This window comes from Dichomitus squalens (genome assembly GCF_000275845.1).
Source record: "Dichomitus squalens LYAD-421 SS1 unplaced genomic scaffold DICSQscaffold_7, whole genome shotgun sequence".
In the NCBI taxonomy this organism is placed as follows: domain Eukaryota; kingdom Fungi; phylum Basidiomycota; class Agaricomycetes; order Polyporales; family Polyporaceae; genus Dichomitus; species Dichomitus squalens.
In genome coordinates this window covers 825,026-848,778 of record NW_006766889.1, presented here as the reverse complement: position 1 = coordinate 848,778, position 23,753 = coordinate 825,026, and the positions used below count along the sequence as shown (strand labels likewise).

The 23,753-nt window shown below is 55.5% G+C and overlaps 4 protein-coding genes across 4 annotated transcripts; 2 read left to right on the top strand and 2 right to left on the bottom strand.

The window, feature by feature from the left end:
* Window positions 1–100: 100 nt before the first annotated feature.
* On the top strand, window positions 101–8,049 carry DICSQDRAFT_82970 (uncharacterized protein). Its single transcript, XM_007363870.1, has 9 exons — window positions 101–236; window positions 306–1,132; window positions 1,188–1,651; window positions 1,705–1,828; window positions 1,879–2,016; window positions 2,069–2,269; window positions 2,324–4,729; window positions 4,785–4,936; window positions 4,986–8,049. Exons 1-9 carry the CDS (start codon window positions 203–205, stop codon window positions 7,834–7,836), a joined length of 7,197 nt encoding a protein of 2,398 aa, XP_007363932.1. The 5' UTR covers window positions 101–202; the 3' UTR covers window positions 7,837–8,049.
* Window positions 8,050–8,317: 268 nt separating this feature from the next.
* Window positions 8,318–11,273, top strand: DICSQDRAFT_55962 (uncharacterized protein; the record flags this gene model as incomplete). The annotated part of the gene is made up of 9 exons (XM_007363869.1): window positions 8,318–8,536; window positions 8,596–8,916; window positions 8,983–9,813; window positions 9,854–10,042; window positions 10,098–10,188; window positions 10,243–10,457; window positions 10,514–10,669; window positions 10,725–10,960; window positions 11,114–11,273. 9 exons carry the CDS (start codon window positions 8,318–8,320, stop codon window positions 11,271–11,273), a joined length of 2,418 nt encoding a protein of 805 aa, XP_007363931.1.
* Window positions 11,274–11,672: 399 nt separating this feature from the next.
* Window positions 11,673–19,064, bottom strand: DICSQDRAFT_102596 (ras GEF; the record flags this gene model as incomplete). The annotated part of the gene is made up of 19 exons (XM_007363868.1): window positions 11,673–11,802; window positions 11,872–12,005; window positions 12,059–12,151; window positions 12,210–12,452; window positions 12,512–12,527; window positions 12,584–12,693; window positions 12,758–12,835; window positions 12,896–12,956; window positions 13,032–13,156; window positions 13,212–14,819; window positions 14,878–15,094; window positions 15,152–15,241; window positions 15,295–15,549; window positions 15,603–15,756; window positions 15,807–15,972; window positions 16,027–16,251; window positions 16,310–17,059; window positions 17,115–18,537; window positions 18,597–19,064. 10 exons carry the CDS (start codon window positions 19,062–19,064, stop codon window positions 14,512–14,514), a joined length of 4,056 nt encoding a protein of 1,351 aa, XP_007363930.1. The 3' UTR covers window positions 11,673–11,802; window positions 11,872–12,005; window positions 12,059–12,151; window positions 12,210–12,452; window positions 12,512–12,527; window positions 12,584–12,693; window positions 12,758–12,835; window positions 12,896–12,956; window positions 13,032–13,156; window positions 13,212–14,511.
* A 186-nt stretch (window positions 19,065–19,250) lies between these two features.
* On the bottom strand, window positions 19,251–23,337 carry DICSQDRAFT_82962 (translation elongation factor 2). The gene is made up of 12 exons (XM_007363867.1): window positions 23,071–23,337; window positions 22,882–23,021; window positions 22,237–22,817; window positions 21,274–22,171; window positions 21,052–21,216; window positions 20,899–20,995; window positions 20,426–20,846; window positions 20,168–20,370; window positions 19,983–20,111; window positions 19,779–19,916; window positions 19,659–19,710; window positions 19,251–19,595 (listed from the first exon to the last, which is right to left on the bottom strand). The coding sequence occupies exons 1-12, from the start codon at window positions 23,303–23,305 to the stop codon at window positions 19,406–19,408; spliced, it is 3,249 nt and encodes a 1,082-aa protein (XP_007363929.1). The 5' UTR covers window positions 23,306–23,337; the 3' UTR covers window positions 19,251–19,405.
* Between the last annotated feature and the right edge of the window lie 416 nt (window positions 23,338–23,753).

Here is a 23,753-nt window from a genome sequence, read left to right as displayed (position 1 = left end):
CCGGTATGTCATGGGCGCCTAAGCTCTTTACTGCAGCCGAGCCCAGTGCGGGTTCGCGAAATGTTGCACAGGTACGCTCTCCTGCAGGCCTGGTTGAACCCGCGTTCCAACGCTCTAAGGACTTCTTGCCCTCGCCTTTCTGGTACCCTGCCATAAGCTGAGTAAGGAACGAAGGTCGAACGAGGAGCAAAGGTGGCCAACGATGGGTTCGGACGGGATGCAGATTACAATTCCAGGTATGTCGACGTTGCCCTCCTGGGCCCATGTTACCTGGCTATAACGGACGGCTATACTACCCCTCGCAGACTTTCACGACGATGATGACACGTTCCAATCTACTCCCCTGTTTGGACGTGCCCAGCAGGCAAGTCTATGGGGTAGCTCCAGCTCCGGCCTCGAGTCTCCGACGATCATGACGCCTCAGGCGACAACGGAGAGGCTGGGAGGCTCGTACTTCCACTCGCGAGGGGACTCTGTAGCGTCGCAAGACTCTGGGCAGTCTATCCAATATACGACGAAGAAGGCGAAGGCCCCGTTCACGCACTCGACCCAGTCCTCTGTTGCTACCACGAGCAGCTCGCCGTTCACGAAAAAGACGTCCTTCGCTTCCCTCCGCAACGCGTTCAAGAGCGCGAAGTTCAGCGAGCCGCCCCCGTTGCCGCCTCTGGATCATCAGGCGTACCCTGTGCTGAAGAACCCGTTCAATCGGTCGACTTCCTCCCTTGCGCAGAACCCTCCCGTACCACAGAGGGCGCAGACGATGAACGCGAGCCCGCCTCACTTCGGGCGACCGGCCACACCTGGAAGCGGGGAAGGGAGGGCGCGAACACCGAAGCAGAAGGATCACCAGTATGCGCGGTCCCAGCACTCGCATTCAGGCTCGTTATTCCATGCTTCGGATGGCGGGAGCGATGTGGGCTTCTCCTACCCTTTCTCGTCCTCCCCGCCACCGGTACCGCCTATGCCGAACGCGTTCGGGGGCCACATAGACGATGGAAGTTCCTTCTCGGATGCTGAGGATAAAGTCGTCCTCGACCCCCGGACTCCTTCGGATTATGCGCTTCACGCTATTTTTATTCGCTTCGCTGCTTCTGCGGAAACGCACATTGATGAAATTTTGCGATTACCGGTGGTAAGTGATCGTATTATGGTTTCGTTGCCCGCGCTTCACTGATACAGTGGCTTAGGACCGCGATGTTCACCTTGAAGACTACATGGGTCCAGGCGTGGATGAGAAATTCGATGACATCCTCTCTTCTCTGGGCAAGGTCGCGCAACGTCATGCAAAGCCGGTCGTGGACTCCATCATGCGCTGGCGGAAGAGCCAAAATGAGCCAGCTGACCCCGATTTGATTCGTCACCACCACTCGCAGTCGCCATCCGCCTCCCGCGCTATTCGCATGCCAGACGTGACTCAGATGCTGAACGAACGGAAGTGGCTCGCGGCCATGTACATCATGTGTCGTGCGCTCATTGCGGTGACCCGGTCTATTGCGAAGGACAGCCTCCCGGAGCAGGTGGGGCACAACTTGGAGGAGCTGACGTTCGATCAATTCAAAAGGTATGGCATGAAGCTGTCGATGCAGTCTTCGAATCATCGATGTATTGCCGAGTTGCATGCCGCGCTTCTTGGGCAGCTCTCTGACATTCGGTAAGTCGCGCTACCGGTATTCCGCGCTTTGAGTTCTGAGTCATTCCTCGCAGCTTTGAGAGTGTCACGGATCGCTTTTTGACCGAGCTCGCTCCCGTTGCGGCGGGACAGGTCTCTAAGGATGCCGACTTGAAATATGAGAACATTGTCAAAGGGTTGAGAAATATCAACATCAAGGTTAGCTCATCGAACTTGAGTGTTCTGAGTGGACAATTGACGCGTAGTAGGTGTGGCCGCCGGAGCGCTTCGAGGAGGGCGCAGAGTTCCTAGCGTCACTGTCTAAGTCGTTCGAGAACGCTCATGGAAACCGTCTCAAGACGATATTCGCTGAGACTTTGGTCCAGATCTTGCATCCAATTGGCAAGGTGCTGCTGCAGCTATCTTGTTACTCTGCCAGCCGCTGATTAGGATATATAGACGGCGCAAGCGGAGGTCAATCATCCCGAATGGGCCAAGGCAATGGAGGTGATCTATCCGAAGGCTAAGGATATGATGGCAAAACCCCGCTATTGGCACGTAGCCTATCCTCTGGCTGTGACTGCCCTGTGCGTCGCACCACACGAGTTCTTCCTCCGTAACTGGTATACTTGCTTCGAAGCTGGTCTTGGCAAACTAAAGGCAAGTCATACAGGTTGGTTCCTTCCAAGATGCTGTCTCATGGTCATGCTGTAGGAGAAGATCTTCCGAGTCCCCGTCTTGAATGGCATGCTAAGGCTGCTATGGACGTACCTGTACCGTTGTCACGAACCTATATCTACAGCCTCAGCGAAGCTCGACACCATTCTCAAACATGTCTTCCCACCCAACCGAGTCGCGGTAACTCCCCATGACGAACATCTCCAGCCATTCATTTGCATCGTCCATTTCGTTCTTTCCCGCCACTTCGACGTCGGCAGCGAGCTTTGTCTCGACCTTCTGCAGGAGCGCTTCATGAATTCGCAGACGGGCCAGGCTTCGCACACCCTGGCTCCAGAGAGGATTACCATCGCGACCCAAGCCATCCTGCTCTCGTTGAACCTCATTGAACGGGAAGAACCCCTACCTGCTTGGCCGTCGAGCGCCGATTTCTCCAGCATACCATCCCCCGATGACTACCCTTCCTCTTCTACACCCCTCCCTGCGTCGATTGCGTCGAAGGCTAGTTGGTCGGATTTTTTGGACCGAGCTACCACTTGCTTGAACCTTATTGCCCTCGGCTGCTACCAAGTCGTTGGTAGGTGGTCGGTCTTGGACGATCAGTGGACGACGTCTCGCCTCGGTCCCAATTACGAGGATGTACATAACCATGTTGTCCGTAATCATCCTGAGGGCTCCATAGCATACTCGGACCAGTACGCTTCCCACATCCACGTTCTCCAGGTCATCTTCCAATCCTGGCCTCGATGTCTACACGCCTCCCTGTCCATGGAAGAAGTCTTCAACATGCTCATTCGCAGTGTCATCCACATTGAACCCGCCGTCGGTGAGGCGGCCAGGCTTGCCTTGCAGCGCTTCATGGCAGAGCCGGCGCACGCGTCCGTCCTCCTCGCGCGCTTCTCGACCTTCCTCTTCGCACCGGCTGCCATTACGCAGGAGAGCTATGGCTTCAGGCTACCAGTTGAATGCACTCGCCTCCTAGATCTCTGGTATAGTTTCGTTGAGCAGTGGATCAACGAAATGAGACGGAGGGCATTCCACACCTGGACAGTTGAGGAGGCAGAAATCGTGGTCGCGCGGGCAGAAGAGATTGAGCTTGGAGCTCTTTTCCTGTTAGCTCATGTGAAGCAGAATGCGTTCACGACTGGTATCAAGACCCTGCGCTTGCTCAAGCTCCTAATGGTCCACATGCACCCGGAACCCTCAACGCCTACTTCAATCCCCCCCAGCGAATTGTTCGCCACCGTGCAAGCGCTCTTCGAAGAAGACGCCGCCGATGCCCTGTTTCGCGGCTTGGACGAAATCCTGGAGGCTGAAGAGCTTGAACGCTTAAAGCACTGGAGGAGGTCGTCCTCTTCGAACAAGCTCCTTCGCCTAGCTGAAAGCGAACATGTGCTGGATCGGGCATTGTGGAGGGACGTCTACCCTATTTTCATACGACGCTGTTTGGACTCCGCCCCTTCGGTTGTGATTGGCCTGCGGGAGAAGCTAGTGGCGGCAGCTGCTCGTGGGACGCATCTCATGCAGCAGCTCTCAGGCGTGTCGTCCAGGGTTCCTAGCAATGCTCCACAGCGTACGGGTTCGTCTGGGGAAGGGCAGCTTTTGGTACCTCAGCACAAGGACTTTGTCTACCAGTGGTGGATCTGGGTCAAGATCATCTGCGCGACAGCGTCAGTGTCCGACTCGCGACCTCCGATGGGCGGTATGCGGGACCACTCTCGCGCTCGATCGGATTCCGAGCTGGGACCGGAGCAGATGCAGACGACTCACGACCTCTTCTGGGCCCTTAGCAAATTCCTCGATACTGACTTCCCGGTTGTCCGCGACACGGCCGTGTCGTGTATCAGCTCGTTTCCTGCCAATGCCTACTCTCATCTGCTTGAGGATCTGCATAAACTACACACAAGACAACACTACGATGACCCGCGACTGAAGGGTGCCACAGCTGCGCCTATGATCGGGAAGTTACGCAGACAGGAGCGCTTCCTAGCCGCGATTGCTCGCATATACTACCTAACCGCGCATTACCTCCAAGAACAGAGGTCATCTGGGAAGCAAGCGGCGCTAACGTACGTCCTACAGTACGTCCGGAAGACTCATGGATTCCTCGTCTCTGCGGAACACCGGGATCGGTGGTTCATGCAGCGTTTGCGGCGATATTTCTGCGGCACCATTGAGCGTGTGTTCGATGCGCTGGCGACGCTCAAGGATTCCGACCGATTCATCCCTCCGAACCTCTACTTGGCGCTTTATACCATGTGCGAGGAGTGGTGTCAGCTAGGCAAGCAGTCCGACGATGTCAAGAAACGTCTAGTGTACATGCAGACCATGGCAGCGAAGTCGTACACTACTGCTGCCGATCAAGCAGATGTCATCCAGAAATTCCAGACGGAGACCCGGTTGCTCTCGCATGCTGCTATCGGCGCAATGGCTGCGGTCTGCGTGAGTGGTCTATACAGCACCGATTGGCACGACTTCTGACCTGCCAGATGCACAGCAAAAGGCCTTCTTTCCACCTGACGTGGATACAGGTTCTCCTACGGATCGCCAAGTGCTTGACTTCGTGAAGCCACTGCAAGCCGGCCCAACCCTCGACCGACTGACGGCGATACTCGCTTCCTTCCATGAACCGAATCAGAAGGCGGCCAAGTGAGTAATACTTTGGACATTTGTCAATCTGTCCTGACCATGAGTTCAGGAAAGCGTTACGTGCGCTGTTATCTCACCATCGATGCAGCCCCACTTTCCTTGACGAGTGTCTCCGAAGAGCATTTGTCACAAGTCGGGAGCTCGATACCAGCAATGCACGTTTCTTCGAGGTCGTTGCCGATGCGATCTCCAGCGGTGCGGCTACTACCTTCAGCTTCGCCCAAGTCGTCTGCCTCGGCTTGTCGAACCTTTGTCACCCACTCCTGGAGATACGCCGCCAAGCCTTCAATATCCTCGAGATGGTCCACGAGCAATCTGCTGGCATCATCTCTCTCTCCCAGTATGATGCTGCTGTCGGGAGTGCAGCTCCTAGCACCTATCTTTACGCCCAACGGCTCATCTCGGACGTACTGGCCGGCGAACATCCGGAGCAAGCAGTGAAGGTTCTTACCCAGCTAGCAATCTGGATTCCGAGTGTCTTTGACAATCGCCCTGAGCGTGGAGTCTTGCTGCTCTTGCAGAGCCTCGAGCACTGGGTTCCGAACATCGATCTCATGAGCGATGACAAGACGGAGCTCTCGAGGGACGGTCGCATCACCATCTACCATCTGATGGCGCTTACCCTACGTTATTCGGAGATATACTCGGAACAAGTCCTTGTCCTCTGGATGCGGCTCGTTGATGCTCCCAACCAGTCGAACGGCCAGGCGATCATTCGCTTCCTCCTTGAGCAATCGCACAAGGTCGGCAGCACGATATTCCTCAGTTGTGCTGCGAAGATCGTAGCATGTCTCGCTCAAAGTGCCATCGGCAGACAGATAGTCGAGGAGCTATGCAGTGTCGTGGAGCCCGCGCGTATGCTCCCAAGTATCGAGCATAAGCTTGCCCCTCCCTCTGACGAAGACCTGGAGCTATGGTCCGACCTCGACATGCTGTTCTCCGAGAAACCGCGACTATCCCTTGGTGTCGCTCAGTTCGCCCTCTTGTTCCTCTCCGAAACGGCCCTAGAGCGTTATTGGGAGTTCCAGGACCAACTCCCCGTGCTATTTCACGCGTTGTTCATGCACCTCGATCACCGTCAGCCGGCTGTTCAGCTTCGGTGCCGCCACATGCTCTTCCAGCTTCTCCGCTCATGCCTTACCGGATACGACGAGCTCTCCGATCGGTCGCTGCTCCGGTCACGACCGGAGCTCAAAGCCATGATCAAAGACTTGGAGAAGGAGGTCGAGACTAGATTATGGAAGGAGGACGACAACGCGGACGAAGCGGAGCCGAAGCTGAGATGGCTAGGGAATGCTGTGCTCACGCTTGTCGAGCCGCTGCACCCTCGGCTTTCGGAGCAATGGGGCACCCTCGCGCTGACGTGGGGAACGGCGTGCTCAATACGGCCCGTCGCGTTTCGCTCACTGCAGCTCTACCGAGCGCTGATGCCTCGCATCGGGCCGACGCATATAAGTATGTTGCTGGGTCGTCTTGCGAACACCGTTGCAGACGAAGATCACGCCATCCAAAGCTTCAACGTCGAGATCATCTCCACCCTATCCGCGCTGGCGTCATCTGGTGACCTCGAGCCAAATCAATTTCCTCAGCTCTATTGGTGCGCTGTGGCCTGCTTATCGACTACCGTGGAAGCCGAGTTCCTCCACTCTTTACGTCTACTCGACACGGTGCTGACGCGCATGGACCTGAACGATTCGCTCACCGCGGAGCTTCTGCTCCAATATATGCCCGTTAACTGGAACGGCCCGATGACGATGCAGGCCAGCCTGCTCAGGGGCATGCGTTCCTCCGTTACCTCTGAGCTGACGCTCAAAATCCTGCAGCGCTTGACGACGATCGAGGACTCTAGGTTAATTGATCAGTCAGAAGGCCGCGTCCGGGACCTGTACACCCTTTCCTTGCCGTGGTGTCTTCATGCCATGTCTGAGGACATCAAGGACGAGTCGTTGTCGGAGTTCGCCCTCAACATCAGTCGTTTGGCCGAACAGGAGGAGCGACCAAGCATTGAGCGCATCATGGTTTCCTTCGCGAAAGGACGCTTCCGCACGAAAGACGACTTCTTACGCCAATCCGTGGCGAGTCTACGGGAGCATTACGGTATCGATCACTGGACGGAGGTCATCACACTCCTGATGGGGCTGGTCTTGAATAAGCAACGCTGGCTCCAGATCCACACCATGCAGATTCTGAAGGTGCTCTTCCAACAGCGCGAGACGAAGAACCAGGTGGATCGTTTAGGGTCGGAGTTGCTCATGCCTCTCCTTCGCCTCCTAGAGACAGATCTTTCCTCCCAAGCCCTAGACGTCCTGGATGAGCCCATGCAGATCTCCGGTGGTCCCGCTGCTAAGCATGTGTTGCGCATGTCGCTACATCATCACCTACGTGCGAACGCCAAGGAGGTCGAGTCTGTTGCAGAGATTTTCGGCATACCGCAGGAGTCAGGCTGGTGCGTTCCGCACACGAGCGAGCTGCGCGGCACCTGCCGTGCAAACGTCGTCGCCGTCTTCGACCTGGGGAAGGGCAATCTGCGGCCTTCGCGAATCGACTTCCAGCCCGATGAGGAGCTCGCCATGCTACACAATCCGCTGGAGGATGACCTCGGCGATATGGTCCAAGACCTGCACGAACTCAGCAGCTACTTCCAAGAGGTGCCGGGTGCCGGCTCCGTCCCGCATCGACAACTAGAGGCGCGTGTGGCGGCGATCCTGGCTAAGTCCACTGACGCGGTGGACTCCGTCCCGCAGACACCATTTGTGGACGTCTTCAACGTTGGGGGCCTGTCTCCCACGTACGAGGATTCAGAGGACTCGGACACCGATACCGAGTCGGATCTGTTTGAATACGACTCACCCAGCTTCGCGCGGTTCATGAATCCAAATGCTGCACATAGCTCACACTAATATTATCTGTCAGTACTTGCACTGTCTTGCTTTCGTTCTGCCTCGCACCCTGTCTTTCGCTTCAGCATCGCCCATCTCTACACGATCACACTGTACAGTATCCCACAGACAAGTACTACTCCCTGGATCTTCGCAAAGTTTGTAATATCTTTATCACACCTTAGACTAGCATCATGTGCTACGCCGTTCCTTTGAAATCTATCTGAGGCTTTTTTCAATCCCATGCGAGTGTCTGCAATAATATGAAATTCACGGAGCTTCTGAGGCAAGAACGCGGGTGGCAGAGCACGAGCGCTCGTATCTGGATTTAATGAATTGCCTATTGGAGATCGAGGCGCGTGTGACGCAATGGCGCAGGATCTGGCTTCGCCCAACCTGAGTCCAGAGTCTGTGGGTCCCGTTCCCTTGCATCTCTGCCAGCTCTCCACTTACAAACACTGAAGAAAGATACTACTATAGCTCTACATCTCTACTTATTCTCATGGCTGGGGACGATTCGAAACGCTCGTCGAAACACAAACACCGTCATGACAAGGGCGACCGCGAGCACAAGAGCAAGCGAAAGCATAAAGCGCAGGAGGGAAGTTCCAGCAGGAAGCGTTCGCGCCAAGATAACGGCGAGCATTTGCACATTGTAGATGAGGACGCCAACGATGAGGACATGTGGGTAGAGAAGAATATTGACATGGAGGGCGAAGTGGTGCGTGCTTCATGCTGCGCCGTGCTTCCCGCTTTGCTTATGTGCGTGTGTATTCTTAGCCACTCGCGACGGACATCCCGTCAGCGGAAGACCTCAGTCTGAAGACAAGAGCTGAGGTGCATCCTGATGACCCTCCCCTTCCCCCGCCCGTGCGCACAGAGACCAAGCTCGTGCGGGACGAGTGGATGCTCATGCCCGAAACAAGCCTCCTTGCACCGTCACCTTCGAACGGAGGCACTCCGATGAACGAGGACCCCACGGACGGCTACGGGGAACCTTCAGCGAATACGCGCACGTTGGGCGGTACCGTAGACTTCTTCTCAAGCTTGGGTACGGAGCGCAAGAAGCAGCCACGTCCAGACCGCCCAGACCCGGACAAGGTCAGTTCCCCCTCTGTATATGGTCATCCTTTCAACGTTCGCGACGTCTCATGATACGTGCGATAGCCTCACATGGTCCACCATAAGGAGCTTAATACTGCACTCAGGGAGGGCAAGAGTGTGGACGACATGCCAGATGCCCCGAAGAAGCCCGTCGTAGCCGGTGGGCCGGGCTCCCAGTGGCGCATGATGAAGCTTCGGAGAGTCTACGAAACGGCAGAGGAGGAGGGACGGTCGGTCGAGGACGTCGCTATGGAGCGCTTCGGCTCCATGGAGCTGTTCGAGGAGGCGAAGGAGGAGCGGCGGATACTCGACGAGCGCGAGGGCAAGCGCGCTTCCCGGACGGGCGAGCGGGATCGCAAAGGGAAGGGGAGGGAGCCTGAGGGCGAGCGGCGGCTCATGTTCACAGACTTCTCGACGCCAAGCAGTGCTGCCAGCCGTAGTTCGTCGTTCCGCCGTCCGGATTTGGACCGGAGCGGGCCACCTACTCCTGGGCTCGCCGAAAGCGACTCGCATTTGAAGAAGCTGGAACCGTCGAGGCTGGGCCAGACGACGGGGAGTGCGCTCGCGCAGGCGCGGACACCCATTCCGTCGGCAATGACGCCATCGCTGTCTGCGACGGGTGTGAAGGCGCGCGCGATGTCGCCGTCGTCGCTCAATAAGCTGCAGGCGAAGGTGCTCCGTGCGAAGCTGATGAACGCGCCGAACGCGGATGCCCTCGAGAAGGAGTATGATGAGGCGCAGAAGCTGGCGAATGGCGGAGATGAGGGGGAGGGTAAAGTGCGGACACGGGTGGAAGTCCTGCCGACGCTGGACATCCATGGTCGGCTGTACGATGTCGGGCAAGGGAAACAGGACGCACCTCCGCCACCGGGCAACCACAGGCCTAAGTCGAAGGTGCGTATTCCATGGTAGACTGCTAGTGGTTGACAGCTAGCTGACGTCTCTTCGTAAGGTCGAACAGCGGGACCCCAAGACCGGTGAGATGATTCGTGTCGATCCCGACGACGACGATATCACGCTTGGGGAGATGCTCAGGCAAGAAAAGTTCGGGGCTGGAATGGCGGACCAGAAAAACCTCGATGCGGAGTTCGCGCGAGCTGTCATGACGGATGGTGGTTTCCAGGTGCGTTGCCTCAATTCACTCGTATTTGAATGATGCTTAGATACGATATTGGTAGAATGACATGGACTATATGGACGACAATGCGGACAAGCTGGCGAGGAAGAAGATGCGAGCGGACCATATGAAACGGCAATTTGCGATCAACGGTCTGTTTTAAGTTGTCGTGCTGAGGATGTTGCACCTCACAATTCAACACACAGATTACAAAAAGACGATGAAGGTCCTTGCGTCATGTCCCTTCTGCTACGGGGAAGATGACTCACTCCCTAAGGCACCCATCATCGCTATGGGCACTCGTGTCTACCTATCATGTACACTGAACGAGGAGCTTGTCGATGGTCATTGCTTGATTGTGCCCATTCCCCATCATCTGTCGTCTCTTGAGGGAGATGATGACATGTGGGACGAAGTCCGGGTATGTAGTCACCCAATTTGTCATTGTTCTCTCAGCTTGACTAGCCGATTCTCTAGAACTTCATGAAGTGCCTCATGCGTATGTTCGCCGAAGAAGACAAGGGTGTTGTCTTCTACGAGACTGTCCTATCGATCAAGGCGCAGAAACATACTTACATTGAATGTGTGCCGCTGCCATGGGAGCAGTTCGAGCTGATCCCCGGATACTTCAAGGTTTGTCGCCAGTTCATTCCATTGTACGGGCATGATAATCATAGCTGTGATATAGGAATCCATCCTCATGTCCGAAACGGAATGGTCACAACACAAGAAGTTGATCGATTTCTCTGCGCGACCTGGCGGCTTCCGACGAGCGATGGTGCCCAATCTTCCGTATTTCATGGTGCAGTTTGACTACAAGGGGGAGAAGGGCTACGGACACGTCATTGAAGGGACCAGTGAGGCATCGGGAAACGGCGAGGAGGATATCGATGAAGGCGAGAAGGGCGGCGGCGAGTTCCCTAGGTGAGCATTAGTCTTTTGGATTGTTGCAGCCTCCCCGCGCTAGAGAGCCACGCTGGCCGCGTCATTCAGCCGCCTCGCGGGGCTATGACGCAAGCGGGGACGGCTCTTCTCCCCAAGACCACAGTGAACGTCAGCGGCTGATTCCTTCTCCAGGTGGTTCGCTGCTGAGATCATGGGAAACATCCTCGACATTGAGCCTCGTAAGTGGCGGAGGCCTCGCAAAGTCGAGTTCAGACAAAACAAAGATCGCGTCAAGAGGTTCAAGCAAAAGTACGACAAGTTCGACTGGACAGGGATGGTTGGGCGTTCTTGAGCGCCAACGGTGCCTGTTTCTGTTGCCAGTGGTTGATATGGACATCACTACCAGATGCGTTATGTACTCTATCTGTCCGCCCTCTGTAATATACGCAATCACTATGAGGATGGAGATGTCGGACGCACAGTACTTCTTTGGGCCTCCGGTGGATTCGGACACCCAGAACTGCAACGCCTTGGTGGCAGTGCACCGGCATACTCGGTGTTAGCCGGAATGTTTAGCAGCTTTGCGTCATACCACCACTACCCCCGCTCCCCCGGATTGCTCGAAACGATGTTCAGAGCTACACCGCGCAATCTCCGCTTACGCATACGAGCATCTTTCAACCATGTGAATCGTGCAAGACTTTTGGCTGCTAACCTATCCTCTACAGCCGTACGTTGCCAGGGCAGTACAGGCACGGTCGATGACTGCGACTCGCTGCCTACCGCCGACGATTGCAGGTCTGCTGAGGAGCATGAACACGCACTCAAGGCGGCAGCGAGAGACGGACAGCCTGGTCATCTCGGTCGGTCATACCTATACGGTTCGTGACTACATGTAAACAATAGTACCATACTGCGGCAACGGAACTCAACCTGCCACGCTCGTTTAGTGCCCTGCACTGCGGAGAAGATGCTAGAAAAGTCGTTGACGACAAACTCGGACGTGATAGTCTACGATCTTGAGGATAGCGTTCCGCCGTCGGACAAGACCAGTGCGAGGTCTCGCATTGCCCACTTCCTCTTAGTAGGTTAAAGCTTGGGCGAACACAATGGGCATTATTGATTCGTATGCGCTAGACTCGTCATGGGAGCTTGCCCTCCCCTTCCCGCATTGCAATGAGGCTGAATTCGAACGTAACCCCGTTCTTTGAGGAGGACATCCTCCAGGCGGTGCGTTCCGTGGCCATAGCGCACGGGTGGTATAGGCGCAGCTAATCCGTCTGATTAGATGCGCCTTCCCTGTGTGCGCACTCTGGTACTACCGAAAATTCATTCAGCGCAGGACCTGCACTTCGTGTCCGAGCACATATACATGATCTACCGAGCACACAAGATCCGGAATCCGCAAGGGCCTCCCGTACAGATCGTCGCAAGCATTGAGAGCGCGAAGGCTATGCACAATCTCGGCGAGATTGCGTCGTGGCAGTCGGCTTGGGGCCCTGAGCAGGGCGGGAAGCTCTCTGCTCTGTTGGTATGTTCTGCTCTTTGGGTGCTGCTCGAAGTCGCGTATTGTGCTGATGCGCACACTAGTTTGCAGCAGAAGACTGTACGTCCGACTGTGGACGGTTTATTCGAGGAAGAGCTGGGCTGACGTGGTGATAGATTGTGCGGACACGGGTATCGTTCGCACGTCCACACGGCAGGAACTGCTTTACACTCGATCCCACATCGTGGTCACGGCCAAGGCATTCGGGCTCAGTGCCATTGATATGGTGTGCTAAGCAATTAAAGCATCCTTGTCCCACTGTGCCCTCACTTACAGTGTGCCTGCGATAGGTTTGCGTAAACTACAAGGATCCCGAATACCTCCGAAGCGAGTGTGAGGACGGGAAGCGCCTCGGCTTCACTGGGAAGGTGATACACGGATTTGTTCCCTACTGTTCAGTGTCTCACGCCATTCATCGTCTCATATAGCAAGCCATCCACCCAAATCAAGTGGACATCATTCAGTCCACATTCGTCCCAAGTGATAAAGGCAAGTTATTTTCCTCTTGCTACCTTCCAGCGAGGTTGTTCTGAAGCGCCTCGATTCCTGCTGAACGTAATGCAGAGATCCTTCGCGCCGCAAGCATCCTCAAGCAAATGGAGAAAGCACATCTCGCTCACAGGGGTGCAGCCGGTCTCGAGCTGGAGGGAGGAGGGATGGAGATGATAGACGCTCCAATGATCAAACAGGTGAGTAGTGATGGCTGCGATCCGGCTCGCTTGACTTCATCTCCCCGCCGCGTAGGCCGAGAGGGTTGTGCGGATAGCCAAGTCAGCGGGATTGCCCATACCTGAAGTCGAGTAGGACGTTGTACGTTACTCGAGCGGATCAAGGACCGTCGGACAACACGGCATTAGGGACAGGATCTGCTTCTACCGCAGGAGATGACGGGGATCGGAGGTGAAGCATACGAGTTCCCTCAGCTCAGGGGGCGAAGTGCGATGTAACATATATTGTATCATAACAATCCAAAGCTACGGTACACACTTTATCAAAACGAGATGACGCTGACTTGAACTGGACTGCTCACTGAAAGCCTAAAAGGACTCCGGCTTGCCGCTAACACGTGGAGCACCGTTATGGATGCATCCGAACTACTGAATATCTACCTAACATAGCGTGCAGTTCGGACCGGAAAAGCAAGGGGTCAACCAAGTATAAGCAGGCATGTTCACCACAGACCAGACGACCGACTAACAGATCAATTGCGTACGCAAGATCCCCGATCTCAGGTGTATACTCACCGACCCAAGCGACGCGTTGGATTTGGGTCTGTTAGGTTATGGATCACAGACTACTTGGACCCTCTCCTAGACTGTGAGGGCTGACTGCGATGAGACCTGATAGACTGAACATGTGGTCACTGTCAATCCGGAATAGTTCTGCGGACTCGACATCAATCAATTGCATGAATCGCACACGATGTTGTCTGCGAGCCACGATACGACAAGGACTTCAATAGCTGTCCTCAATGACCTCCCGTTCTGTGTAAGAGCACAGCGTCAAGTCATCGCTGGAAGCATCGACTGCGCGGGCTCCCGACGGCCTAGCGGTAGAAGTGGTGGGTTGCTACGTGGATGTAGATGAACGGTCCGATACGGATCGCCCACATGAGAGCATGCTTCCTCCTAGTGACCGAGCGATGAGAGCTGAGGACCCCGATGCGACTGGAAGCGATGGAGGTGAAGGGCTACCTAGACGGGTCCACAATAGCGGCCCGTATTGGATAGAAGCGGTTCCGTTCACCGGCACGTGGGGCAGGTGCCCTTCCCTACAGAGGAGCAAATCCCGGTGTGCTATCAGAACTCCGCCGGTGGGTTCACGTGTCCGTCGAACCCCTGAATTGTCGTTTCAGATGCCGAGCATCCTGGGTGTGGGAGACGCAGGGAGCAGCGAGGCACAGCCTATCAGGTCTGCGTTCAGGGACAGCATGAACGCCTGGCCCAGGTGGTCGGACAGAGGCAGCACAGGGAAGGAAGAGGAGGGTAGGTGGAGAAGATTGTCGCAGTGCGAAATAGATAGGTGTGGAGTTCGGCACTTTGCTCTACAGGAAGCCGCTTTCCTGGAGCAGTCTGGCCATCTTCTCGTCTTCCCGCTCGCGCGGTTCGCGCTCGAGGCTGAGGTTCCAAAACTGGTCGCCATAGTCCACGCCATCCTGGAATGTTTGGAAGGATTCTTCAAGGTAGGAGAGGATAGAGGCGACGGTCTGAAAGTTGTAGGGCGCTGCTTGCCATCGCTTCATGTCCTGGATGACTTCCGCGGCTTTCTGTCGCTTGCGGAAATTGATCATGTCACCAGAGAGCTTGTCCCCCGCGCCGTCGTTAATGAACGTTAGGGTGGTGAGGTAGACCCCTGTTGTTACCGCACATGAGCGCTGATTAATATATATCATCGAACTGGAGCCACGCACCAATGAAGGGAACACAAGGGGGGGCGATCCTTGCCAAAGTGGAACGGTAATTATTGAAGTTCTTGTTTGTGTCTACGGTCGATTCGCAGATCTGCAACTGCGACAGGAACTTCGCATTGACTTGCTCCCACGTTCGCTTCAGTCGACGGATCGGAGGTCTATTCAAACCAGAAACGATGGCAGTCATGGATGAGAAGTTCTGCAGTGTGCGACATCGCTGCAGAGTGGGGTTTAGTGCCTCAGGAGCGCGATCACGAGAATTAGCAATACTCACATCAGCGACGCTGATAAAGTGCTTTATGATCCGTGCACGTCGCTGCGAGTCTTCTCTCGCCAGGATCGTCTCAGCTACCCAGTCCGCGATCTGTTCGTCATGATTACCAGGCAAAATTCTGGGTGCTGCTTTGAGTGTCTTACCTTGTTGCTGAGTTGGATGATCGTGGTGATGTGATCTGCGGTCTTGCCAGGTTTGGTCTCTCGCGACCTCTGTAAGCACTCCACAGGCCGGATCTTTTTGTACAGCGCAGCTTCCATGAGTGTGAGCTGTCGTGCGAGCTCGAGAGGGTCAACGTCCAGCAACTTGAGTTTCTTTGACGTCCTCGGTACGATAGGGGCCGGAGGTGCCAGAGGGACCGTGTATGTAGTCCTGATGGGTGCATCACCGCCGCGTTGCTGTCGAGAGCATGTCAACACTGCTATTGGCGGTTAAGGAGTTCGAGACTCACGGCGCGCTCAATGAGGATGAGCAGTTGCTTAGCTGCCGGAAGAGTCACAACCTCCTCTCCGGAAACGAACTCTTTGATGCGACTGAGGATGTAGACATCATCTTTCTCCAAGATGTCGTCGTCGGTGACCAATGTCTTCAGGATGTTCAATACGCTGGATACCGTCCTGAGCTATGATTCTGCGAAACGAACTTGGGCACTCACCGCGTGCGGACAATTTGCTGCTTCATACGAGTCCATTCCTCAAGCTCCTTCGGTTTCAAGTTGGGAGGGGGTGGGATCCAGAAGCGCTGAGTCAGCAGCTCGAACAAGTCATTCACTGTCATGAACGACTTGAACGTCATCATGAAGTTCTTCGTGAATGCCGTGTCTGCAAGCGGCCTCGATCAGTCATCACGTAGAGAGCATAGGAAACAGTACCTACCCATCATTTCATGATGTGTCAAGCGCTCAACCAATGCTGCCGGCGTGCCAGCACGTACTTGCCCGTCGGGATCGATGAGGATGGTGGATTGATCGTAGTTCGTACGCAAGTACCACGGCTTCTTCCCTGCGTTCAAGGTGTCTATGTAGTGTTTGGGTGCCTCGCCGAGAAGCTTCACGAGCTTGTTGGCGCCCCTTCGCGACGGGGATTTACCCATCAGTATAGCTGCCAGTGAATGATCAGTCTGTATCGCCGCACCGAGACCACGCGGAGAAATACTTACGGTCGTCCTCGTCCAGAAATGCGAGAAGGCCTTCGTCCAACGGTGACACCGTCTCGGGAGAGGGTGGTCCTATGAGCGTGCTCTCCCTCGCGTCCGTCTCGCTGGTGCTATCGGTCCTTAACAGCTCCGAGGCGTCCAGAGACAGCTTATAAGGCTGGTGGTTCGCGTTGCCGTATAGCGTCGATTCTGAAGTGATCGATACAGCTTGTGCTATCCCTGTCTTTGGTGGTGCGGGCGTCGCCTCGATGCCGACTACACCATTGTCAACTGGTGCATTGTCCGCCAATTGCGGGACTGTCGCTACAGCGCTGTCCTCTAGATTGATGTGCGAGGCCCGCCATTGGATCGACTGTCGATAGACTCCCTGGCTAATTGACGACTGCACTTGACCAATCGTGAGTAGAGAGTCCAGAGTTTGTGCGATCAAGACGTAGTTGGACCGAACGATGGGAGCGACGGTCTCGATAGTGTTCACGAAAGCTGCGCGATCGTGTTGGGAAGACAGCTTGGCGTATCCGAGAGATTGTACCGCCATGAAGATGATTGCGCCATCATCGTATAACGCCTGTGTGGCCGCTTCCAACGTCCGGACAAGCTGACGGGCCTTCGCCACCGTCTGTCTGTACTGTGGACCTGAGTCAGGATTTATCCCGTCTACGTCGACATGATTCGCGACGTTGACTCCACAGAGTGAACGTAGCGTCCATGAGAGGTAGGCGGAGGCGCTCTGTCCTTCCTGGGAGACCCGTTCTATGATGTATGCGACTCAGCAAGGGTCCTGGCAATGTACCAGCTCTTCGCATACCTGGATAATTCTCCAAATATCTCAAAGAAATGACCAGAGAACCGAACCGAGCCTCGAGTGCCTTCAAGCCGGCCTTGAATGCGATGACAACGTCATCATCCAGCACCCGCTGGGGAACGTCGGTACCGTCGTCTAGCGGAACATACCCAAATCCCCGCCAGTCTCCAGCAAGGCCAGCACCTGGGAGACCTAGTCCGATGTTTGTTGTAGAGAAGATGCCGAAGAGACGCTTCCCGCCGCCGACGCGTGCTAGCGAGGTCGACAGTCCATGTTGCTCCTGCAAGAATTCTACCTCCTGCACGAACGTGGCTACTGCTCGCTCGAGCTCTAAGACATCTGACTCCATCCGATTGGGTCTATCGGACGAAGACGAAGCGAAACCTGGGTCGTACCGCAATGCGAGGGTAGAGAGGACAAGCTTTGATAATGTTCCAGCGACCTTCCGCTGCGCTGCCTTGAGATGAATCTGCAACGTCTGTGCCGAGCTTGCTGATCGCGGATCGCGTTGGTCGCGCGGATAGAGGTGGCTTGGGACATGGCCAGTAGGAGTCGAGGTCACGTAGAGGAGATTGCGGACTGTTGTACCGACTTCGACGACCAAGCGATCAATTTCTTGGTAGCGCTCCGGTCGCCTAGGGATGGAGGAACCCTGGAGGTAGCGCAAAACCGCTGCAACGGAGTCTCGGATTCGATCCGACAACTCCACGACGGTCTCAGGAGGAGATGGTGATAGAGCGTTCTGTAGTGCCTTTGCGGACTTCTCAGCCTCGATGAGGTCTAGAGCAGCCGTGCCTGGCGGATTGGAGGACGCCGACGAAGTCGCAGTCAGGGACGGACGCGCAGTGCCGTTGGCAGCACTCTTCACGACAGCTGTCGTAGAACGTGAGCCGTAGCGTCCAGCAGAGAAGACGTCGGAATCATCGGATTGAATGTCAGCGCTGCTTTCACTCTCCTTGCGCGTCCGTGAGAGGGATGCTCCTGCCCGCAGTCGTGAGATATCGCTAATGCTGTCGCTACGTGAAACAGGTAGGATGGAGGAGGTGTTGGTAGTAGAAGATGTGGATGTAGTTCCTTTCGACGCTAGGGGCCCCGAATACTCGCCTTGACTGTAAGAGGGCGGGGCACCCGGCTCAGGCAAGGCCCAGGAGATGGTGCCGTCAAGCCTGTTCACGTAGTAATACGACAGACCGTCGTCAGCCAGACGCCTTACCCATGGCTCTGGTGTTTGTGTCCTCCATGGAACACCAAACCCGGTGATCTCCTGTGAGCGAGCAACCGCACCCACAAGACCATAGGCAGTGGTCGGGCCCGCACGGCTCGAAGCCTGGGGCGAGAGCGCAGCGACCTCAGCGTCCTCGTCGGCATCGCCTTCGGTGGGGAGATCCGCAGACTGCTGGCCTGTCTGCGTGTTGACGTAGAATATCTATGTGCATGGAGCTCAGGAAACGGTCGCAAGTACCGCATTGGGTATTGGAGACTCACTCGACCGTCCTGCGATACCTGTGGCACCCAGAAGTCACTATGCTTCGTTCCACCACCATCGGCAGTGCCACCATTCCTGGACCCTGCGACCCGGGGGCCCTCGTAATCTGCATCTCCGCCATTCAGCCAATCCGCATCCGTGTCCGACTGAGATAGAGCTTGGGACATCGTATGTGCCATATCCACCATGGAGTCGTCTGGGAGCGACGCCTGGGAGTCGCGATCATTGAGAGCAGCCTCCGCCTCCTCGTCGGAAATCACAGTGGCGTAGTTCGATGGGAACCACCCCCGCTGGTCGTTCAGTAACCCATCCCACCAACCGGTCTCAAGACGCGTGAGGACTTCGATGATGTCGCCCTGGCGGAAAGGAAGATATGAAGGGTCGTCGGCTTGATAGTCGTAGAGAGCGCGGCAGAAGAAGGTAGAGGTGTACTGCTCGTCGTCAGTCTGAGATTGGTCGTGGCTCATGGAAGTTTGTGGGTCGTACATGGTCTCCACCGAGGTCGCATGTGGGAATTAGGCTTGACGAAAGCCCAGGGAAGGGCGTAAATGAAGGGAGACTGGGGTCAGATCACCGGGCTGCATAGCAGCAGTACGCCCACTGCCATTTCTCCCACACGGGCGCAAGTTGCCCAATATAGTCAATGACGCCCTGTTTTCTGACATATCTTCCCAAAACAATTGCGCCGCGAGCCTCCGGATTGGTCAATAGCTGCGTTAGGCTACATGTTTACCACCTCTGCAAGGATACATCTGTATGGGAATTGCACATGCTACAAATGATGACATCAATCTCCGGGAGCTACGGTCTACCGCTTCAGCGTCCGCTGCTTTTCAGCGAACTCTACGATTTTCTTGTCCACGAACATGCCTTTGCGCTCACGGACCGAGTCCATGTACGCCTTTGCGATGTTAATCCGGTCCGCCTTCTCGCCGAGGTCCTCCAGTTCTTCCTCGGTGGTTGGAACCCAGAATGGGTCCTGATCGAGCATTTCGTATCTAACGCCATAGCATCAGCTCCCTAGACTCTAACGCGGAACAGGACCTGCGAAGAACGCTCACCCGCTGAAGATCAGTTGCGGACTGGCAGCGCCGGACGTGCGCTTCCGAATATCTGGTGATGACGGGCGCACATAGCAAGATCAGAGAGGGCAAGCCAACGCCCAGGATCCTGGTACATACCATCCGCGAATCCGAAACTCTCAACGACAGGAAGCTTCGAGCGAACGGTAAAGAACTCTGTCCCTTCCTTCATCTCCTCCGCCACAATGCGCCCACGCCTCTTCGCAACTACACCGTATACCTTGCCGAGAACGTCGGCTAGGAGAAACATTGTCAGATACAAAACATCACGCAAGTGAAAACCATGATCAGCTTGACACTCACTAGAAGCCTGGATATCACACGTGTACATGGCCAACATCAATCTTGGAGACCAGTCCAGCAAGCCATTACGGCAAGTATCTCGAACGGAAGATATGAGAGACCCTGTCAGGTGTGCCGTCCGATTTGAAGCTGTTGCAGTCATTTCTTGAGTCTCCGAGGAATATCGACATGGAAGAAATACACACCTTGTTCTTGCTCGATGCCTTCCCTGTCAAGCGTGACAGCCTCCACAAAGTACGCCATACCCTCAACCGGCTCTGCGCACAGCGGACCCTGGAAAGTCGCGAGCTGGAATCCAGTCTCGAGATAGTTGTCGAACGCGAGCGCAAGCGGGTCCTGTTCCATCATCTCCTCGTGCGACTTCGTATGTACCATTTGTTGCTTCAGTCTGCCAGACAGCGTCAACATCCTTTCCGAGGATCGACTACGATATGATTACTCACGAGTTCGGCTTCCCAGACCGCGCGTCGATCAACAGACACGTCCCCATGCGCAGGGGACCGAACGCCCAAATCTTGTCCACGATGTCCGCCCACTCCCCGCCCGCGGCCTTGCATTTCTCTGCGAGCACATCCCAGAATTGTTCTGCCTTCACGGTGGGCTTCTTGATGTAATCGCCCTGAACGTCATAGTCCTCATCTCGACTAGCCATCGCGTCCTCGCCCTCGATGGCGCTGTTCGCGTCCGCTCCCTCAGCTTTTCGCTCGAGCCGCATGCGGCGCAAGATGGCGAGATTGTCGTGGAGGTAGTCGTAAACGGATGGCGGTACAGGGGATGCGCGGATGGTGAATCGGACTAGATTCTGGGCTGCAGCACCGTGGACAGTGCCGCGTTTCGCGCCCGAAACCTTGGGAGGCGGCATATCTGAGATGGTTGATGAGGGCTTGAGTTGTAGATAGCTCTGGTTTACACTCACCAACACCTTTCACAGCTGTTTCTCTGAATGGTACGATAGGTTTTGACGCGTGGATCTCAATTTTCGCAAAGCGCTCTCGAAGATCCTTCAGACACCTCTGTTCTAGACATGAGCACACTGACGCAAGGGTTATCAAGGTACGATGTCACCCACCTCGCCATGCAGCTCCCCCGCGGTCAAAATGACGTGCTCTCCTGTCTGCTGCTGGAACGTTTCCACACACGGATCGGACTGAGCAAGTAACTTCAACCCGCGGATGAGCTTAGGCATGTCTGCAGGGTGCTCCGGCTCCACAGCAACACGAACGATGGGTGCAGCCTGTTACGGAAACCGACCGTCAGTACCACATAAAAGCACCGCAACTGGCTGACCCACATAGCGTATGACCCCCGCCATATTGGCCAAGCAGTCCTTCACTTCAGAGAGGTCCGTCACCTCTTCTAGACCAGCTGCTCTCGGGGCGCACAGGGTAGCATTCCTCCAAACCTTGCCCTCCAGACCCCTCACCGCGAAGACGTTTCCGGCAGGCACACTTTCCACAGGCACGAGCTCCCGCCCCATCATGGTGTACAATTCCTTGACCTGCGCGGTGACCAAGTGCTGGTTGTTGCGCGGATGCGCAGGCCCTAGCGTCGAGGTATACTTGGGGAGGACACAGACGATCGTTGTCCCGACACGAATCGTGCCTGAGTAAATGCGTGCGAACCCGAGTAGTGTCTCGCCCTCGTCTTCCGTCTCCAGTTTCTCCGTCTCTTCCTTGTCTTTCAGCTGTGCGTTGTTCATCGCTTCCTCGAGCGGGACAGATGACTCTGGCGCCGCACTTTCCGGAGAGGCAGCCGCCGTCGCAGCAGCAGCAGCAGCAGCGCGGGCTTCCCTGGTGGCCTTCGCACGGCTACGCATCTCGTCAGCTGTGAGGGACTTTTTCTTGTTCCCGGGCAGCTCCGTGCTAGGGATAGCAAACATCTTACTGACGAGCGCGACCATGGGCGCGTCGTCACTGCCGTTGCACGAGTACAGCACCTCCTCGAGCCTGTCCTTCGGTGCGATAGTTGGCTCGTAGAGGTCCGGGTAGAGCATCTTCGGGATGCGAGTGCGTTGCGCTTCCGAAGGTGGAGGGACGATATCGACGATGGTCTGGATGACGCATGTCGAGAGCGGGAGCCATTGGGAGAAGATGAGGGAAAGCAACTGACGGGTGTCTTTGGACTTCTGGTCGCGAGGGAGAATTTTGAGTCCGAGCGTTGTGATGATCTTAGCGACCTTGTCCGGGTTCCTAGACATGTGCACAAGTCCCTCAGTTGAGCGTCTATGGCGTGAAGGAGATATATTGATACATACGGATTCAACGCTACAGCATCGTACACAGCCCAGATGTTCTCCAGCACGAACTGCACGAAGAGTGGCTTCAACGACCGACCGCGAAGGTGCTTATGACTGACGACCCGCTTCGTCTTCGGATCCAGGTAGAAGTCTCCCCACAGTACCGTCCGCAGGTTCTTCTCTTTGATGCCTAGCTTCACGGCGTACAGATGTGCGAATTTGCCGATACGGAACCCCCATCCATCAATCGCGGACGCAAAGACAACATTACCGCGCTCAGGAGCGAAGTAGATGTCTTCGTCATCTTTTTCCTGATACTCATCTTCTTCGTTCACGGTCGCGTCAACTTCTTCCGCATGAGCTTCCTTCTTAGCGGCCAGTCGGCGTTCACGCTCTTCCCGCCATCGAAGGTCGTCCTCCATCCGCTCGCTCGCGAAGAAGCTACCCATGACGGCATTGACCTGCTCAATCAACTGCGACAGGTGATGGTACGCCTCGATGGGCGACAACTTGAGCTCAGTGATGAGGCGATCAAACTTGTTAATGACCAGGATGGGTCGGAGTCTGTCTTGCCATGCCTGTCTGAGCACGGTGATTGTCTACGCAGCGTGACCAGTCAGACAGCGGTCGTCACTTCAAGCGAAGCTGCATACAGGCACTCACCTGCGTGCAGACACCCTCAACTACATCGACGAGGACAAGGGCACCGTCGCACAAGCGGGAAGCGGTCGAGACCTCACTCGAGAAGTCGACATGTCCAGGGGTGTCAATCATATTGACGACATAGGTCTTCGGGACAGGGTCTGCAATCATGAAAGGGATTACGTGCATGTACTGCAATCGCGCACGTACCTCCTTCAGGACCCTTCTGCATGACCTTGAACCTCAGCGAAACCGCGCTGCTTTCCATGGTGATCCCCCGCTGTTGCTCGTCCTCTCTGCTGTCGAGATATCTGATCTTACCGGCCATCCGGGTCGAGATGATGTTGTTGGCCGCTAAGAGGGCATCCATCATCGTAGTCTTACCATGGTCGACATGGCCAATCGTCGTAACATTGCGCACGTCCAAGGCCTCTGCAGCTGCCATGAGAGCAAGTACAGACGAGGGGTGTGCTCAACGGTGTAACGGTGATGAGACTAGAGCAGAGTCAGCAGAACAAGGCTAGCGACAAGCGTATTCTTTCAACTAGACGGTATGAGTCTAACTGGATCCAACTTCTCAAGGTGCGGTTCCGAAATTTAGCATTACTGCGACTTTCACATTGATACGGAAAACGCGTTTTTGCGAGCCCAGCGTCTGTAGGGCGCTTTGAGAGCCAAACTCTGTCACGTAGCTCCTATGGATTTCTCCCAAACTTCTACCAGAGCCCCATATTCACCATTTTAGCGAAAAGAGTATGTCTTTGATTACCAACACCTTATTTGAATGCTTTTTGGTATGAGCACCGGAAACACTGGGGCAATCTGGGCCTGCCGGTAACTGGTGAGTCACACACCCATTTACGGTGTCACAGTTTCCAGCGTTTGCATCCCGT

Bases quoted from the DNA above. Each gene is read 5' to 3' on its own strand.
- DICSQDRAFT_82970 (XM_007363870.1), top strand. From the start codon at position 203: ATGGGTTCGGACGGGATGCAGATTACAATTCCAG. The intron at 2,270-2,323 runs GCAAGTCATACA...GTCATGCTGTAG, and splicing joins CTGGTCTTGGCAAACTAAAG to GAGAAGATCTTCCGAGTCCC. The intron at 4,937-4,985 runs GTGAGTAATACT...CCATGAGTTCAG, and splicing joins CCGAATCAGAAGGCGGCCAA to GAAAGCGTTACGTGCGCTGT.
- DICSQDRAFT_82962 (XM_007363867.1), bottom strand. From the start codon at position 23,305: ATGGCAGCTGCAGAGGCCTTGGACGTGCGCAATGTTACGACGATTGGC. The intron at 21,217-21,273 runs GTGGGTCAGCCA...TTTCCGTAACAG, and splicing joins TGGCGGGGGTCATACGCTAT to GCTGCACCCATCGTTCGTGT. The intron at 20,371-20,425 runs GTGAGTAATCAT...GCTGTCTGGCAG, and splicing joins CGGTCTGGGAAGCCGAACTC to ACTGAAGCAACAAATGGTAC.